The sequence below is a fragment of the Salvia hispanica genome, chromosome 3, assembly GCF_029641045.1.
Source record: "Salvia hispanica isolate PSC_SH4W2 chromosome 3, Shi_PSC_v1, whole genome shotgun sequence".
Taxonomy (NCBI): domain Eukaryota; kingdom Viridiplantae; phylum Streptophyta; class Magnoliopsida; order Lamiales; family Lamiaceae; genus Salvia; species Salvia hispanica.
Window position 1 is genome coordinate 17,205,849 of NC_142694.1, and position 19,178 is coordinate 17,225,026.

At 37.8% G+C, this 19,178-nt stretch overlaps 4 protein-coding genes and 1 long non-coding RNA gene across 5 annotated transcripts; 3 read left to right on the top strand and 2 right to left on the bottom strand.

The window, feature by feature from the left end:
• Positions 1 to 1,409: 1,409 nt before the first annotated feature.
• LOC148930271 (uncharacterized) lies at positions 1,410 to 2,237 on the top strand. Its single transcript, XM_089068387.1, has one exon. It carries the CDS (start codon positions 1,585 to 1,587, stop codon positions 2,125 to 2,127), a length of 543 nt encoding a protein of 180 aa, XP_088924513.1. The 5' UTR covers positions 1,410 to 1,584; the 3' UTR covers positions 2,128 to 2,237.
• Positions 2,127 to 4,444, top strand: LOC148930272 (uncharacterized). The gene is made up of 6 exons (XM_089066405.1): positions 2,127 to 2,318; positions 2,506 to 3,081; positions 3,185 to 3,250; positions 3,324 to 3,563; positions 3,697 to 4,258; positions 4,328 to 4,444. The coding sequence occupies exons 1-5, from the start codon at positions 2,127 to 2,129 to the stop codon at positions 4,000 to 4,002; spliced, it is 1,380 nt and encodes a 459-aa protein (XP_088922531.1). The 3' UTR covers positions 4,003 to 4,258; positions 4,328 to 4,444.
• A 1,662-nt stretch (positions 4,445 to 6,106) lies between these two features.
• Positions 6,107 to 6,961, bottom strand: LOC148930273 (protein FAR1-RELATED SEQUENCE 12-like). Its single transcript, XM_089068386.1, has 2 exons — positions 6,616 to 6,961; positions 6,107 to 6,519 (listed from the first exon to the last, which is right to left on the bottom strand). Exons 1-2 carry the CDS (start codon positions 6,959 to 6,961, stop codon positions 6,107 to 6,109), a joined length of 759 nt encoding a protein of 252 aa, XP_088924512.1.
• A 799-nt stretch (positions 6,962 to 7,760) lies between these two features.
• LOC148930274 (protein FAR1-RELATED SEQUENCE 5-like) lies at positions 7,761 to 9,580 on the bottom strand. Its single transcript, XM_089066406.1, has 2 exons — positions 9,556 to 9,580; positions 7,761 to 8,509 (listed from the first exon to the last, which is right to left on the bottom strand). Exons 1-2 carry the CDS (start codon positions 9,578 to 9,580, stop codon positions 7,761 to 7,763), a joined length of 774 nt encoding a protein of 257 aa, XP_088922532.1.
• Positions 9,581 to 10,324: 744 nt separating this feature from the next.
• On the top strand, positions 10,325 to 10,717 carry LOC125211833 (uncharacterized). Its single transcript, XR_007174572.2, has 2 exons — positions 10,325 to 10,572; positions 10,661 to 10,717. It is a non-coding gene; the product is annotated as an uncharacterized LOC125211833 (long non-coding RNA).
• Positions 10,718 to 19,178: the final 8,461 nt, after the last annotated feature.

Below are 19,178 nucleotides of genomic sequence, written 5' to 3' on the forward strand. Positions count from 1 at the left end.
CCGTTCTGGAAATTTTTGTTTTGTTCGTATTATTGAAATTGATTATTGACATGGCTTATTGACATGGCTTAGTGACATTGCTTATTGAGAAATCCACACCGTTTGTTTGAGATATCCACACCGTTCTGGAAATCTTTGTTTTGTTCGTATTATTGACATTGCTTAGTGACATTACTTATCGAAATTGGTTGTTGACATTTCTTTTTGACATTACGTATCGACATTGATTGTTGACAGTGCTTACTGACATTACTTACTGTCATGGCTTATTGACATGGCGTATCGACATGGCTTATTGACATGGCTTAGTGACATTGATTATTGAGAAATCCACACTGTTTGTTTGAGATATCCACACCATTCTGAAAATCTTTGTTTTATTCGTATTATTGACATTGCTTAGTATCATTACTTATCGAAATTGGTTGTTGACATTTCTTTTTGACATTACGTATCGACATTGATTGTTGACAGTGCTTATTGACATTACTTACTGACATTGTTTTGTAAGTTCTGGAAATGTTTGTTTTGTTCGTTTTATTGACATGGCTTAGTGACATGGCTTATTGACATGGCTTAGTGACATTGCTTATTGAGAAATCCACACCGTTTGTTTGAGATATCCACACCGTTCTGGAAATCTTTGTTTTGTTCGTATTATTGACATTGCTTAGTGACATTACTTATCGAAATTGGTTGTTGACATTTCTTTTTGACATTACGTATCGACATTGATTGTTGACAGTGCTTACTGACATTACTTACTGACATGGCTTATTGACATGGCGTATCGACATGGCTTATTGACATGGCTTAGTGACATTGCTTATTGAGAAATCCACACTGTTTGTTTGAGATATCCACACCATTCTGAAAATCTTTGTTTTATTCGTATTATTGACATTGCTTAGTATCATTACTTATCGAAATTGGTTGTTGACATTTCTTTTTGACATTACGTATCGACATTGATTGTTGACAGTGCTTATTGACATTACTTACTGACATTGTTTTGTAAGTTCTGGAAATGTTTGTTTTGTTCGTTTTATTGACATTGCTTATTGATCTATTGCAACTTTTGGTGTTTTACCTGTATCAGCAATACGTCAATCCAAGGGCAAAGCAATAGCAAATGGTGAGGGAGGGAAACGATCTAGAGCAGCTGGTAAGAAATCCTGATCTATAGTAATATGGTAATGGATGGTGTGCTGTTGAATAACGTTTGCTTGGTTTGTTATGGTGACATTGATATTGCTTAGTTTGTTTTTGAGGTAGTAATAAGACTTGGTTGATATTAATGTTGACATTCACAAAGATATTGAATTTTTTGGATGAGTGTGGAATTAAGAACCTGTTTGGATTGCAAGTGATATTTTGCCTATGGGTGTTTAGATGCTGCTCAGTTTGTTAGGAAATAAGATGGTGTTGACATTTAAATACTATGTGATTTGCGAGGAAATAAGATGTTGTTGAAATGGTTGGATGCAGTGACATTGTATATGTTGGTAGTGACATCCTGGTTGTGAGCGGTTGAATTTGTTGTTGACATTTTTTTTGTTTGTTGGTCATTGACCAAACGTATTTATGGTTGCTACTTTATCAGTGAGTCGTCTAGCAAAAGGGAAAGCTGCAGACGATGGCGAGGCAAGTGGGAAGCGGAAATCTGTGGTTGGTGTCCTTGCACAAGCAAAGATACCTCAATTAAGAATCAAGAGAACAACTCGTTTTTTCTTGCGCATCCTGAAGTCAATGAACGAAAGGCAGAAAACTGCTGTAAGGCAGCTCGGATTCGGTGGACTTCTCGATTTTGACGTGGCATCTGTTCCAGGAACCTTAGCATATTGGCTATTGGAGCATTTTGACCACCTACGTTGCAGTCTTATGCTGCCTAATGATGTTCAGTTAGTGGTTGACACGAAAGACGTTGAGCTTGTTTTTGGTTTCCCAAATGGGGGGCTTAAAATTGATCGATGTGACATAAACACCGGCATCAAATACCTGGAAACTATTCCACTCGAAGAGGAGGTTGATATTAATGCGATGCAGACGAAGGTGCTAGAAACTAAGTTGCTACAAGAAACCGGGGGAGGGGGGGTGCACTGTTTAAGAAGATATTCTTACTGCTGATGGAAACTGCACTCATTGAGACCTCACCTTGTGGCTATGTCAGACCTCGGATTGTTGACATTCTCGGTGATTTGCAGAAGGTAAAGAAGCATGATTGGTGCGGGTACTTGCTCAACAATATGTTGAGGACACGCGAGCTGTGGAAGAATAACAGGTCGAAAGTTTTCAGCGGGCCAATAGTCTTTCTAGTGGTATGTCCTATTATCGCAGTAATTTTGTCTACTATTTGATGTTTAATTGACATGGTCTTGTGTGTGAATATGAATCTGTTTTTTTCGTGTCTTTACCTTGAGCTTAGAACACTGTTTTTTTATTTATATGGGGTTTGTTGTTGACATTTTGTATATATATATATATATATATATTTATTTACTGCAGGCCTTCTACGTTGATCGAGTTGTACACCGTAGGAGAAGTGTGCAACGTGTCATTCCTAGGATAAAGAGTTGGACGGCTGAACTGTTAAAAGAGAGAGAGGAAGAGGAAATGAAAGAAGATGATTTCAGACTTGGACGAGTGGCATCACAATATGATGAGAATGAACTTGGTAGTGCAAAAATGTCAACAGGAATGGAGCATCCAACGGTTACTGAAGATGATGTTGAAGATAGAGATGGTTCGGAAGAATCTGTGTATATGAGGGGTGTTTGGGGGGCAGTCAAACACATTGGTGATGGTTTCAAGCTGCTGGCAAAGGAATTGAACCAAGCGCCTACAGAAATAAGGAAAATGGACAGCTTTAGAATAACATGTGACACCCTTAGGAGAGCATTTAGGCTGGACGACAAAGACGTAGACCCTGTTGAGTCAATGACGCAGACGCAAACTGCCCAATGTAGTTCAGCGGAAGACTGGTCAGCCTTGAAATCTTTATTGGACTCGGCTGATGAAATGGATATACTCGAAAATAAGGACGAATACCCAAGCTTCAGCCTTGGCTTTGATTCCAGCCAGGTTAAGTATATATTGTACAACTTTTGTTGTTGGAATAACACTTCCCAGGTTAAAAATATGTTGATATACTTAATGGAAGTGTGACTTTTTTTGTATATTGTAGGATGGTGACGCTTGTCACCGTGATTCAGAACGTCGACAGGAGGACAATCCAGCCAATGCTGAAGAGGTTTGATGGCGCACTTTTTTTTTTGGTTTAAATTGATTGCTTACTCAATCATCCTATCTTACTTTTCGTGAAGGATGATGTTTCGGAGTACGAGCTTAGGGAGCCAGCCGACCTATTTTTAAGTGGGGATGAAGTTGTGTCCCAAGAAGGGGAAAGAGAGTCTGCTGCAGAATTGGGAGGAGACGGTCTGGATTTTGTCACTGGTATTGACATTGAGAGAGAGCCAATGTCTGCTGCGAAAGTAGGGACAGTTGTGAATGAGGAGAATGCACTCGACGTGGCTATGGCGATAGCGCGTGATGTTGAGTCGGAGGTATTAGTTGGTGACATTTGGTATAAGTTGATTTTGGGTTTTATTGTTGACATTTGCAATCAGATGTTGATTCTGGGTAGGGTTGTTGACATTTGGCATAAGTTGTTGACATTGTATTCTTTTTTTAATGCAGCACGACGAAGCAGATGTAGCCCTTTGTTCTGCTGTGGAAGCAATATATGAGCTAGGTGATGCTGCTTTCGAGACACAAATTGTTACGGGGGGCGTTGACAAGGGTAAATTACCTGTACGTGGATATGTAGAGATTCATCATGAAGAGAGCACGTTTGCGGACATACAACCTGCTCCAGCAAAGAAACTCAGATTGCCTAAAGGTAGAAGAGGGGGATCGATGTCAACGCGCATCAGCCCTTTATGGACTAGAGAAGAGAGGGATTGTTATCAATTCCTAATTGCAACTCCCTACATGTGGACGTAAGCAAAAAATTGTATTATTATTGGGTTATTTTAACAAAAGTTGGTGACTTGAATATAACTTATGGTTGAAATCTAGGGATTATGTTGTCTACAATGATGATATGGTGGAACTTAATAAAAAAAAATTCAGCACGTTGAAGCCACATGAAGCTGTTGATGTTATAGTTGTTGATGCTTGGGCTGGGTATCTGAATCGCATGGAAGAGCAAAAATCAGTACAGAATCCCAGGAGATTGTTTGCCACAACATCTCCCACGGTAAGCGTACTATTAATATGATATAATTTGATTTAGTTTATGTCTACTGACATTGTGTAACTATTGCAGACATTCAACGTGGTTGAAAGGAGAACTAGTTGGGTAGATTCTGAAGCTGCAGATTCATTCTGTGAGGAGATGGATGGTCAATTCAACAGCGATGGAAACTTTGACTTCAGAGAATATGATTTGGTAATTGTTCTCTTGTTTAACTAAAAGTGACATCCTCGAAAATGAATATTGAAGCAAGTGTATTATATGTGCAGATTTTTTTCCCAGTCTTTGCAAATAGGCAGTACTATTTGGTGTGCTTTTCTTTTAAGACTGGGCTTGCGGACGTGCTAGACATTGTTGTGTCTGAGAACGGTATTCCAGATCTGACCAAATATGGGAGAGACTTGGGTCTACTTGTAAGTACACTATTGACACTATATTGAATGTTGGATGTGTTTGAACATGTTGTTTACATTGACATTTTGACATTTTGTGTGAGAATGATGTTGACATTTTACACTGACATCCCAACTTTCCAATGGATCAAGGCTGACATAAAAGACCTTACATTACCCCTGACCTTATTTTGCAGAGGAATTTTCTGGGTATTTATCCCAATTCGAAGGGACTGCACGCAATGTCTGAAGTAATAATCAATGAGCAAAGAACGCGCTTGCTAGACTTGCCCTGGAAGACAACCCAGACCACTAATGACTCGGCAGTATTCCTGATGAGACACATGGAGACCTACAAGGGTAACCCTGACAATTTAATGGCTATTGGTCTTCAAGGAGCTAGTGTGAGGATTCTGCAGATTTTGAGAGGTAGGTATTGCAAGAACATGCTCCTTGCACCGTTCAACATTGCCAAAGAAAGGTTCATGTCCCTCATGAGTAATTACATCAACGTGACTCCTAACTTCAGAACAGATTATGTGCGACAAGTGAATAGCATTTTGAACAAGGCTCCCAGCAACGAGCAACACAATCAGCCTGCTCGGAAGAGAAGCAAGTTGAAATGAGTTGATGTGATCTGTTTGTTAGCCGTTAATGGTAGTTTTTGGATATTGATATTGGGAACTTTTAGCTTGATTACCTGTTGTTTTGTTAAATGAATTATCAACATTAGGAATTTGTTTCAAGTTATGAAACTTGGTATTGGTATTCTCTCCATTGTGATTCATTGAATGGACTTCATTTTGAACATGTTTCATTATGACATGGTGTTGATTTGTTCAATTATCACAGTGTTGATATGCATGTCCATTCTTTGGTGATTGTGTGTTATGGAAAAAAAAAACCTTGATGGAAAAACTTCGGTGAAACAACATAATTAAACCCTGTTGACATTTGAGACCTGTTGTTTGGTATCAATGAATAATCTACATATCGAGTAACCTTGTTGACAGTCAGTAACGTTGTTGACATTTGCTGCTCTTGGTGGCATTGATTAACCTGGTCTAAGTTTGCTGAAATTTGCTGTTGGTGTCGTGTTTTTGCTGCTGTTGTTGACATTGCTTAACCTTGTTGACATTGAGTAACCTTGTTGACATTTGCTGCTGTTGTTGACATTGCTTAACCTTGTTGACATTGAGTAACCTTGTTGACATTTGCTAATGTTGTTGACATTGCTTACATTGGTTATAGAGAAAAATCCTTGTTCAGTAAAATTCATATAAACAACATAATTAAATAATATATTGACATTGGTTGCTTACAAAATTTTGAAAAAATCGACACAGCATCAAGTTGTTGACATGAGATGTATCTATGACTTTCTTCTACATTCTATCACAAATAAATCTTTCACTTTCAGCTGTTCTTTAAAACAGTATGGAATCTAAAAGTAAAAATCCTACATCTTGGACTTTCCTTTCTCCCTACCACAAGTCCTTGCATCGTGATGACCCACTTCTCCACACTTTGCACATCGCCTCTTAGGTTTGTTCTGTAGTATGATAGCCTTCTCTAATGCTGATTTGATTCTTCTTCCAGAACGGCTGCCGGAACCCTTTGTACTGACTACATTGGGAGGGTGCACGCTAACAACACTCGGTCGAGCTGACCCATACAGATTCTCAATCCTCTGTGCTTTATTCATCGAAGACACTAAAGGTACAGTATCCCCGAAGAGTTTTTCACTTAGTTCTTCCATTCCGTCGAATAACGCAACAATGTCATCTTCATTGCTCTGTGCTCGTTGGAATAAACGGAAGTATAACGAATGTAGCTTGGTTGCTACAACCCGTTTATGATCCATTTGTGAAACTACATACGGGCAATGTCAGTAAAAAATCACAATATGTTGACATTATATATGAACGAATCATGGAGAAATTAAACTGAATCATGTAGAATACAAACCTGTGTCTGACGATGCTTCGTCACTAGGATCACAGTGGACTGATTTCAACAAAGGCGTCTTCAACCACCTTGTACCAATATATGGTTCTGGTAATTCCTTCACGTCATGGTTCTTGAACAACCAAAAAATGTGGCAACATAATATTCCACGCCGCACAAACAACTTGCAATCACAATGGTACGATTCAGTGCCAACTTCGTGACGGACAACACCTTTGTTTCGATGGCTGTCCGTTATTGTGTATATCTCAGTATTGTCCTCCATCTCAAAGTGAGTCATTCTGCAACGTCGATGCGCCTCGACGATCTCATCTTGAACTTGCTGAAAGATGCGATCTGTATACATAGCCGCTGCGTGTTTCTCAAATAAGAGCTCCGTTGACATGATGGGGACTTTTGTAGCATCAGAGAAATCGAGTCTTTCTGATATGTTACGTTGAGCATCCAACGCGCTGTTGTAGTGCATCACAAAGTCAGCAAGAATAAAGTGTGGTTTTGTGTACCTTTTGAAAAAACTGTTCTCGGACTCAGAGAATGATGTTGTCTTTAACAACGACCCCATTGGGAAATCCCTAAAATATGCTGGAATCCAATACTCTCGTTGTGTGAACATAGTTGTGAACCAAGATTCGTTTTGTAAACCATATTGGTCCATAATGGTCAGCCAAGTTTCTTCAAATTCCTCTGGCTCCAACAATTCAGACCATATACAAGAGTCTAAATCCTTCTTCAACTCTTCGTTGACAAGTACACTTTTGGGAACCTTTTCAGGAAGCTTCATCATAATGTGCCACATGCACCAACGATGCCTAGTACTAGTTAGCACACGTTCTATGGCAAGTTTCATCCCCCAATCTTGGTCAGTTATTATCAACTTAGGCGCGAAACCCATACATTCTACAAACTCACTGAGCAACCAAGAGAATGAGTCAGCTCCCTCATTTGACAAGAAACCGGCACCAAACGTAACAGGGCATCCGTGGTTGTCTTTTCCAGTGAATGGCCCAAACACCATGCAATACCTATTCAACGAGCATAGCAAGCAATGAGCGCGCGGAAAATGTCAACAAGAGCTCAACATAACACCTGAATTGTGAGCATAATAAAAAAATATAAAAAATGTCAGACACTATCTACACGTGAGATTACATGTTTGTTGAGTACGTAGTATCAAAGGATACAATGTCACCGAACATCTTGTAGTTCTTTCGCGACACAGCGTCACACCAAAAAAGACTAAGTAACTTTCCATCACTACTTTGCTGGAATTTGTAATGAAAACCGTCACTGGTGTTCTTCATCTCCTCCATTTGATTTAAAATCATTTGGACATCAGCGCCGTTCATCTCTTGCAATATGTCGCGCTTGCCGTTCCGTAGATCAGTAACGGTACAACCCACAGCATCATAACCACCCAAGAACTCCTTCAATAAATTGAAAGTCTTTGTAGGTCCAATGTTGGCCTTTGTGCAGTCCTGCAGGAATTTATAATGGATATCCCCAAGGTTACGGTTGGATTTCATGTATCGGACATGCTTTGTATCGACCATATCATGATTGTGTTGGTCTACAAAGTTGCTTACAGCATATCGGGCACTGCCGGAATCGGTTATATACTTCAACGTAAGTTTGGCATTACAATGACATCTGCTAGAACGGCGTCTACGTTTGGTAGAACTACCCTCTTCGTCGACATCCCACTTTTCACCTTGCCTGCTGCACACGATGGTCTGCCAGGTTTTGATACCATTTGCGTATTTGTGTCCAAATCTTCGAGTATCAAAACGGCAGTCGTTGGCATATGCTTCATAAAAGGAAATTCCTTCGTCTAATGTTTCAAACACCTGACCAACGTACGGTTTCAGCTCGGGTCTGCAATCTGGAATAACTGCAGCTGTACACACAACAGAGAATCGTCATCGAAGCATGTCATCACCAAATGTCAGCTGCCGAATGTTCAGAATATCATCGCAAACTATAACAGATAAAGCACATTGCTGGCAGATTATGTACAGAGCATCAAAACAAGCATAAAAAATTAGATAATACTGAACAAAATCTACATTTATAAAACAGATTCATCAAACATTTCGAAATATAACCTAATGCTCATGTCTTCTACTCTACCTATACTGAAACACAGAATGTCATCGAAGAATGTCATCACGGAATGTCAACGGCCGAAATGAGAATATCATCATAAACAACATTGCTGGCAGATTAATTACAGATAACATTTCGAAATATAACCTAATGCTCATGTCTTCTACTCTACCTATACTGAAACACAGAATGTCATTGAAAAATGTCATCACGGAATGTCAGCGGCCGAAATGAGAATATCATCATAAACAACATTTCTGGCAGATTAATTACAGAGCATCAGAACAAGCATAAAAAACAAGATATTATTGAACAAATTCTACATTTCGAAAACAGATTCATCTACCATTTCGAAATATAACCTTATGCTCATGTCTTCAACTCTACCTACTCCAAAATACGGAATGTCACCGAAGAATGTCATGACGGAATTTCAGCTGCCGAATTGGCAGAATATCATTGCAAACTATATCAGATAAAACACATTGCTGGCAGTACAGAGCTTCAGAACAAGCATAATAAATTAGATATTATTGAACAAAATCTACATTTCGAACACAGATTCATCAACCATTTTGAAATATAACCTAATGTTCATGTTTTCAACTCTACCTACTATGTCTTCTCCGGTCAAGCACATCAACTTCTACACTAGATATTCAACAATTTTTTCACCAAAAAAACGACAGCAGCAAACTTATCACAGTGACATCAACCATTTCGAACTATAACCTACTACTCAACCTCATCCATCAACACACATAAAAACATCGAACATAATCGTCATGGGTTTCAACATTATGTTACACCTATTATTCTAATTAGTAAGAAAAAAACCTTGAGCTTCGTAATCCATTTCCATTTCAACACAAATGTGTACGTTGACCTTACGCCGGAGAAGAACGCCGGAGAAGATTTGGGATATGAATTTCAACAGGAGATTGAACTTGATATCGCAATGTTGAATAATTAAGATATGTTATTTTTTATGGCTGAATGAGTAATGTAAACTCTTTTCAAAAAATGATATTTACGTCAACTGGAGAGTGGAGATAAATTAGGGCCTCATTATTGACTAATCACGCCTAAAATCGGTTACAAACAATTCTGGAAATGATTATACCAGATTGGAGTGAAATGAGGATGTATGTAACTGAAAAAAAAAGGATTTCCATATACACCCCCGCTGACATAAATTGTACTACTCGGTGACATTGACTTTGTAACCTCCTAACAACCGTAGATTAGTTACAATGATGGTGTATGATTAAAGTTTGTAGTTTGTATTATAAATAGGGAGTTTGTATTTGATCACACCTCTATATATATATATATATATATATATATTTCATCTATCAAAAGAAGCCCCTAAGTATAGAAATACAGACCATATACCCACCGTTAGATTTGAAGATGATCTGGATATGAATGGCCACGATCTGGATTGGTCAATGTTTTCTGTGGGTCAGAATAGGAGCGATCTGTGTATGTAAGGGTAATTTAGGGATTGAAAATATAATGAACCGCCCTTCCGTTTTTTAAGAGCGGATTAATTGGGATCATTACTCCACACACTATTAAGTTGATTCTTTGGTTCCCACACCACTCTCTCTCACCAAAAATACATCACTAAATCAACAAACCCTACAGACTAGAATCAAAATCCCCCAAATCGTCTCTGCGTCAAAATCACCCAAACCCTACTAAACTCAAACTATATTTTTGGCGACGAAGGAATCGTCTGGGCATCAAAATCGACTTTAAACCCATACTTGGCAAGCACGATTTGTAGAGCGTCTTCTTCAACCATGGTGGACAAAAGATCTTCTGAAACCGCGACACATGATGGAAAAGGTTTGTAAGTTTTTTTTTTTTACAATTTGACCGAAACTCAACTCAAATCTGACCCATAATTCAATTCCATTGGTTTGCTGTAACCTAGTCCATGAACGAAATATTGGGAAGAAGAAGGCACCGGTAAAACCTAAAGATCAGAAAGGTATGTCGACTACATTATCTGGGTTATTATTTGAAGGAATGAAATTTTAGTTCTTTTTTGTGCACTCTGTTTTTTGTTTGTGTGTTTTTTCATAATCTGCTTTGTTTGTGTAAATGTTAAACATTAAATTATTGATGCTTCATGTACAACATCACAAAAGAAATCTCTGCAAAAAGTGAAAAAGGGGTAGCAAATGCAAGAGATGTTACTAATTCTGGAAAAGGCCAGACAAAATAAATCATGACTTGATTTGATTGTGATTGTATCTCAACTACACAATTGTTGTTTATTGAAGAGTATTAACCTCGTCTTGATGCAGCGAATTTGGAGGCAAAAGTGGGCAAAGATAATTGATAGTAACGTTATGTCATACTAATACGATTCTGAAATCGACGAGGAGGGTGATCCAAAAGCCTACTTCAACAGTGGTCGACACTCGAGCTTCTGGATCGGCGAGGCCTGACGGAAAAGGTTAGTATGATTTCGTACAACGATTGACTTAAAATTGACAAAATTTGGCAAAATTTTCACTTCAATTGGTTGGATGTCACGTAGTGTATCAGAGAACGACGTGAAGAAGAAGATACCGCCGATTCCAAAAGCACCGAAAGGATGTTTAGAATACCACTATTTTAATGAAACGATGTTTAGAGCTTGTAATTCTCTTTTTTAAATCATGTTTATATGTCGGCTGGATGTCATTGTTACTATATATTATTTCATCTGTAAGATGAGATAAACTTCCATTACAATGACCTTGGAATGCTTTCCTCTTGTTTCTTTGTAGATGATAGCCCATGTGATGAGCATTACTCGATACATTGGGTCATAGTAAATTAATATTTGTGTCATAGCATTGTTAAGTTAATTTGTGTCATAATATACCAACATTCGAGGCATGGCATAAAACTACCGAGTACCAGAATGTCTCATACATATCAAACAAACTGAATATTAGTGTGACCGAAGAATATTCTCATGTTTTGAACATATTAAAAAACCAAATACACGATTGTTCTCATGTTTTAAACATATTAAAAAAATCAAATATTAGTACGGGAGAAGAATACACAAACAATAACCAAAAACATCATCTATGTTTTTGGGTCATACTAAACGAATATTTGAGTCATGGAAACATATGGGTAAATTGAGTCATAATAATCGAATATTCGAGACATGACATAAAACTACTGAGTACAAGAATACTGTTATAATGCCCAAAACATCATCTATTCTTTTGGGTCATACTAGATGAATATTTGGGTGATGGAAACTTAGGGGTAAATTGAGTCATAATAATCCCATATTCGAGTCATGACAAAAAACTACTGAGTACCAGAATGCATAATACAAATCTGAACGAACTGAGTAATTTCAAACAACGTGACATTGCAAATAAAATGGACTAAAAAAAAACTTAAAACTGTCGTTACTTCAAAAACAAAATAGTACATGGTATCAAACTTCATAATTTCTTCAATTAGTTTCTTCTTTTGGGCTGTAGACGTTATTAAGCCGTCGACGAAATTCTGTTGTCTTGCTTCACGAACTATAGATGTCACCTCATGAATTTGATCAATATCAACACATACAGCCTGGTACAAACCCAAAATCTCTCCCAACAAAATTGTTTGTGCCTTCTTCTTCTCAGCAACATAAACATGCGTTGCTACATCTTGGCATTGAACAACATGAACAACCTTAACTAGAGGAGATTTCAAACTCAATGGCGTTGTCCAATGTTGGGAAGCTATGACCAACAAATGGTTTAAGCTCTACAGGGCATTATGGTGTATTTAAATCTGTAATAATTCATAATTAGAACACTCCTAAAAACTAACGATAAAGTAAAGACAAGTTTCCATCTACTGGATTTAGAATGATAATAGGTCATAATAAAGACAAATCGCGGCATACAACACGTACAAACTATCTTCCATGAAAATCGGTCATACTAAAAACAAATCGAAGCATAGCAGAAAAATCGATCAGATAATATAGGTGAAAAGATTCATAAAACAGAAGACAGTGACAGTCAACAATACAAAAATATGAATCAGAGCATAACAAACAAATGAAAATAAAAAACATAACCATAACATGTATTCTTAAGAACGGAGTATGATTGATTATCTACATGCGAAGTAGAATGTGTATCGGATGCCATATTAGTAGGTTACGATTATGACCGCCGGCTGAAATGAAAAATCATATGAGAAACGATGGTATGGAGTATTAACTTCCAGTATATATGGGATCTGCCAACGACGATGGTATAGAATTGAAAATGGAACAGATTGATCTAGAACACGACACAACGACGAAATCTGGACACTAATTGCACAAGAATAATAAATCTTCTTGGAGTTAAGATTAATGGAAGATGAATGGAAGATCGTCTGATGAATATGGAAGATATGAAAGAGTAGAAGTTATGGAATGATAATTCATCACTCACGCATGTGAGAGGCAAAATTATAGGAATTGCATAACAGACGTTTAGATGATATGACATAAATAACCTTAGAGGATTATTAGACATTAGAATAATAATATTTAAGACATTAATATAGCCATTGGATCGTATAATCTTAAGATGATCTGAACTAATCCTAAGGACCAGATTAGGCCTTGATTTCTTTATTTAAACTAATTCTTGTTTTGATCAAAATCATATATATAATATATATATATATATATATATATATAGGGATGTACTAAGATGACAACCCTCTTTATTGTAACACCATACCACCATTTTAGGCCATTGGATCTGAAAATCGTGTGCTTGTCATGCTGCTACGTGTAAAAACACGGATGGGTAAAATAGGAAATTTCTAATTTTACGTTACCAGATTGCAGTGCTGTTCATTGAATATTGCAGTTTTACCACAACAATATTGCAGTTTACCACGACTGCAATATCTAATGCAGTAGACTGCAATATCTAATACAGTAGACTGCAAACTCGTGTTTTTTCACGAAACTTAATCCTAGCCGTCCATAGATGAGATCTAACGGACTATATTGGTGGTATGGTGTTATCCTATCTATGGTGGCACCATAGTGCACCCCTATATATACATATATATATATATATACATATATATATATATATATATATATATATATATATATATATATATATATATATATATATTACTCCATCCTCCATCCGTCCATAAAAATAGACCATTTAGTCTTAACATGTGTTTTAATGTGTAATTGATAAAATAAGAGAGAATGAGAAGAAAGTACTGGAGTTGAAAATTGAAATTATGTAATGGATGATGTGGCCCATAAATAATAAAGTACTCTTCTATTTTTATATAGAAATAGATTCTTTGAAGAAGAACTCCAGAAGACAAGACATACTGCGTAGAAAGGTGAAAATAGATTCGTATTCACATACATGAGAATTATATAAGAAAAAAAATATCCAAAAAAGGATGTCATACATGGATATGGATGTATTTGTATGGGAAGTGAAGGAGCAAGTAGTATATATAAACATATGACCCCCTTCATAAATAAAAATTGTCATCATTTCATTATTACTCCTACCATGCCAATGTTAATAATTCTCCAGCCCAATTTCATGAAATTGTGTCCAAGAAACAAACTCCATTCCCCCTACTAATATTACTCCCCATCCAAATCTATTTCCTAAGTTGGATTTTGTTCTCTCCACAGCCCCTCGAGCCGTGGACAAGATGTGACAGCGGCCTCGTCTACGTATGTGACCTTCCGCCCGCCTTCAACAGTGAGCTCCTCCTCAACTGCCACGATTTAGGCCCATGGAAGAACTCACATCCATAACTATGTCGTGGTACTGGATCGACATTTTCACGGGCAATGTCATGTACCATGCAAGAATGTTGAAGCACAAATGCAGGACCATGGAGCCCGGATCCGCTACGGCCTTCTTGAAAATAGGTCCAACATGAGAATCAAGCCTTTCTTGAAAAATCAAACCACGCGTTAATATACACAACAATACCACATGGGAATAAGAATTGATGTGTTCGGTGCTATGGAGATTGAAGTGTGTTGTAATTATAGTTTGATTAAATTATATTTAAAGTTACTTATATTATACTATAATTTTAAATCATTTGATGTATTTTTAATTTAACCACGTTTTAGTATGAACATTTAATTGATTTGTTTTTTGAAGTTCTATATGTAGTGTGTCTGTGTGTCCCGTGTGTATATTACTCCCTCCGTCCCGGATAATTCGTCTCAGTTTTTCATTTCGGTCCGTCCCACATAATTTTACCATTTTTGGTAGTGTACCCCATATTCCACTAACTCATTCATACTCACATTTTATTATAAAACTAATATATAAAGGTAGGACCCACATTCCACTAATTTTTTCAACCCACTTTTCATTACAATTCTTACAACCCGTGTCCGGTCAAAATGACTCGAATTATCCGGGACGGAGGGAGTATATGTATGCTCTGAGGTGTGGGTATGTGTGTAACAGTGTAAGTGTTTTATTGTTACGTGTGCAAGTGTAATATGTATGCAGTGTGCGTAGTGTTTATGGAGAGATATTAAATTATTACTATGTGAACTTTTAAATATTTATTTTTACTATAAAATTGTATTCAACATCTTCTTAAACTGTAGTTTCACTTATTGAGAAAAACAAATGACTATATTTTTTGTTTTCATTTAATAATTAAGGTCATGTCTTATAAATTAGAAGCATCTTAAGTAAAATAATGTCTAAAGCCAGTTCTTTATTCTTATATTTTTGGTAGTTCATTTATGAACCATGATCCTCAAGGTTATTTATAATTTATTAAGTTCACCACAAACGGAGGAGTATGAGAAGACAATCAAAATCAGGTTCCCTGCTTGCTCTGCCGCTGCAAACACATTAATAGGAGCATTGCAATCTGGATGTTCAAGCTATGATAATCACTCCTTCTCTTAACCTATAAACTCACCAATTAATTCACATGTTCAGAGCTTCGAGCAACTAGCCCGGCAGTAGGTTCTTCTACAGCTGCACAAGGTTTTCTACGACTATCCTGAGGTAATGTATAGACCTCACAATCTGCGGAGGATTTGACAAAGAGTTTATATGCTATATTAGTGGAAACACTATGTAATTGGTGATCGTGAATGCCAGCCCTGATTTCGAGTTGCTTTGGAACATCGTCAAGTGTTTCCTCAACCCTCGTACAGTGTCCAAGATTCAGATATGTCGCCAACTGCTTGGCTAAATTCTATAAATGGTGTATTCTGCAAAAATCGTTCCACCAATAGGTAGGTTTTTTTTTTTATTTCTGTAAATGGGTGTTGCGCATTCTTAGAATGCGCAACTAAGCTAAATCGGCGGTCAACGAAATACGCATTCTTAGAATGCATTTCTAACTTGAATTAAATTGGGCAAACCAGAACAGAACGCAACGCACAACAGACACCGCCTTCTTCGATTCTGCTGTTTCTTCGCCGCCGCCGCCGCTCCTCCCGTCGACCTGCCGCCGCCGCCGCCGCTCCCGTCGACCGCCGCCGCCGCTCTCCCCCCCCCGGTATGTACCTCTGCCTCTATCCTTGTTTCCCCTTTGCTTAGGGTTTGTGCAATCTTTTGTAATTGGTTTTTTTTTGGAAGAATTGAAACAAGAATGTGTGCATTGTGAGATTAAGTTTGTAATTGTCTTTATTGTGCATTGTTAGTTGATGATGAAGCTTCGTTTTTAGTATATTTGAATTGATTCTTTAATTGAGATTTGAATAGCAAATAGAACAAGCTAGTTCACTTCATACATGAAATTAATGGTGGAATTGGAAAGAGTAAAAAAAACAATCCTTGGGTTTCATTGTTTGAGTTAGGAGGAAAAATTCCATGGATTAAAATTGTATGTATTAAAATTTTGTGTTGGTTTTTTAAGCTAAACAAATATGTTATTGAGTAGTGAGTAGTATGTATTTGTGCATGTTCAATTTTTTTAGCAATGACATCATCATCAACTGGACCGTCCCCTTTGTATTGTGGTCCCGAAGACCCGAACGTACTTTACTTGCATCCGCATCATATAACTGAAAGTATAATCTTTGGGAATGATACCGACACCTTTCAACCACGCAAATTGGATAATAACATTTTTCAAGCTCCAATGCATGACCGAGTGTTGGGGCATATAGAGCGGATGGGTTTTGGTGGCGTGTACCGTTGTGGAAAGCCAAAAATGTTGGACGCTTCACTTATTGGGGCATTAATTAAGAGGTGGCGTCCCGAGACACACACGTTTCACCTTCCAATTGGTGAAGCTACAGTGATCCTTCAAGATGTCGAGATGCTTTGGGGTTTAAGGGTTGATGGTGAACCAGTTATCCTTACACAAGTGAACCACACGAGATAGTACTGGGTGGATACGTGTTTGTCGCTTTTAGGTATAGAACCTAGTCAAGCTGAATTGAACTTGGGGGGATTTAATGCCACTACACTGAAGGATGTTGTTAGACACCGTCTTGACGACGATCTACCCGAGTATTATTACATGCAGCATGCACGTATATTTGTGCTACTCCTACTAGGTTGTTTGATCCTCCCAGACACTTCGGGGAGAAAAATTCCCTTCCACCACATTCTATTACTAGATGACGAGAATCAGTGTTCACAACTTAGTTGGGGTGCAGCAGCGCTTGCCACTTTATATCACTACCTTTGTGAAGCTTCGTGTCAAAAGCAGAAAAATATCGGTGGCCCATTGGCCCTTCTACAGATGTGGGCTTGGGAGAGGATACCCAATATTCGACCCGAAAATAAGATATTCGGTAGAGTACGAAAATAAGATAACCCTGGATGCTCATACTCCTGCTCACTTGGCGGGACTACTGGGACGTACCTACGAGGCACATTCAATGTCTCATTGTCGGATGCATCTTCGTTTGCTTCTGATTCTTCACTCAATTCAGGTGGGGTTGTTGATTTTTCTGACACAAGGTCTTCAGATTCAGAATCGTCACTAACTTCATTATGGGGAGATAGTCCCCCATCCCCAAAACGAGACCCACCCTCCCCAAAGCCAGGCTCATCATCCCCAAAACCATGCCCATCATCCCCAACATTAGCCGGATCGTGACTAACGTCATTATGTCTAGATGGCCCATCATCATATTGTACTCTATCTTGAACTTGTCGTTGTCCCCTTCTAGATTGATAGACAACGACCGGATGTGGAGTACGTTGTTGTGCTAAATTAGCTTGGTAGTCAACAAATAACTCAATTTGACCTGATTGAATAGCTGTTGCAAACATATCCCTCATATATGCATCGCAAAGTCGAACGCCCACAAAGTGATATCCATTACCCACTTGAATTGCACGTTTCCATGTCAAACTAATCATATACCCACTCACATTGATTCCAATGCAATCACATATTCTGCTAACCAACTCGAACAAACTCATCTAAGACAAGATATGCATTTGCCACGGGTGGCTCATAAGACAAACCAATTCCTCCAATTTGTACTATTCTTCCATCCCAATATAAAAGGACACAAATAGATTCTGTGTCCATAATCCTGAAATACATACACAACTTTATCTCAAAATTTAAATAATTAAAAATAAACTATATACCAAATCTTACAAATTAACAATTCAAAAGACACTACTTACCAAATCTTAGTATTTAATAACACACATTGAACATACAATTTATACCAACAATGCGTATTTTTTTTTTTTAGCCACAAACCCTAGAATCACAATTTTCACCATAAACTATGGATATAATGCTAAATTAAGAAGAAAGCACGTAACTTACCTTGAGGGAGAAACAATTAGATGAATTTGGGTGATTTATGCAAGAATCGGACGAAAATGTGGCATTCTTGGAAGGGATTCGCGGGCAAGGAGGCTGGAGTTCGCGCAGAGGGCAGAATGCTTCTGCCCGATTCTGTTCTGGTTTGCCCAATTTAATTCAAGTTAGAAACGCATTCTAAGAATGCGTAATTAGAATACGCATTCTAAGAATGCGTATTTCGTTTTAATTCTGACTTTTCTGGTTGACCGCCGATTTAGCTTAGTTGCGCATTCTTAGAATGCGCAACACCCATTTACAGAAATAAAAAAAAAACCTACCTATTGGTGGAACGATTTTTGCAGAATACACCATTTATAGAATTTAGCCCCAACTGCTGCATCAGCCGCTTGGACCCCTCTCTAGCTTATAAGTGAAAATGGCATTTTTGTCGTGCTTGGTTTATCAAAGGTAAATGTAGCTGTCTACCTATGCGTGCTTGTGTTGTACTTGCACTAGCCCCGTTTTGATGATTTTGTTGTGCATATTTGGAGCTTGTTCCAGCTAGCTGACCTATTTCATTGGGGGTAGCTGTTGCTGTAGGAGTGAAGGAGGGAGATTCAACTCAGAGAGAGCCCCTTGGACAAAAACATCTTTGGCTTAAATTGGAGAATGATTTATAAGGTATG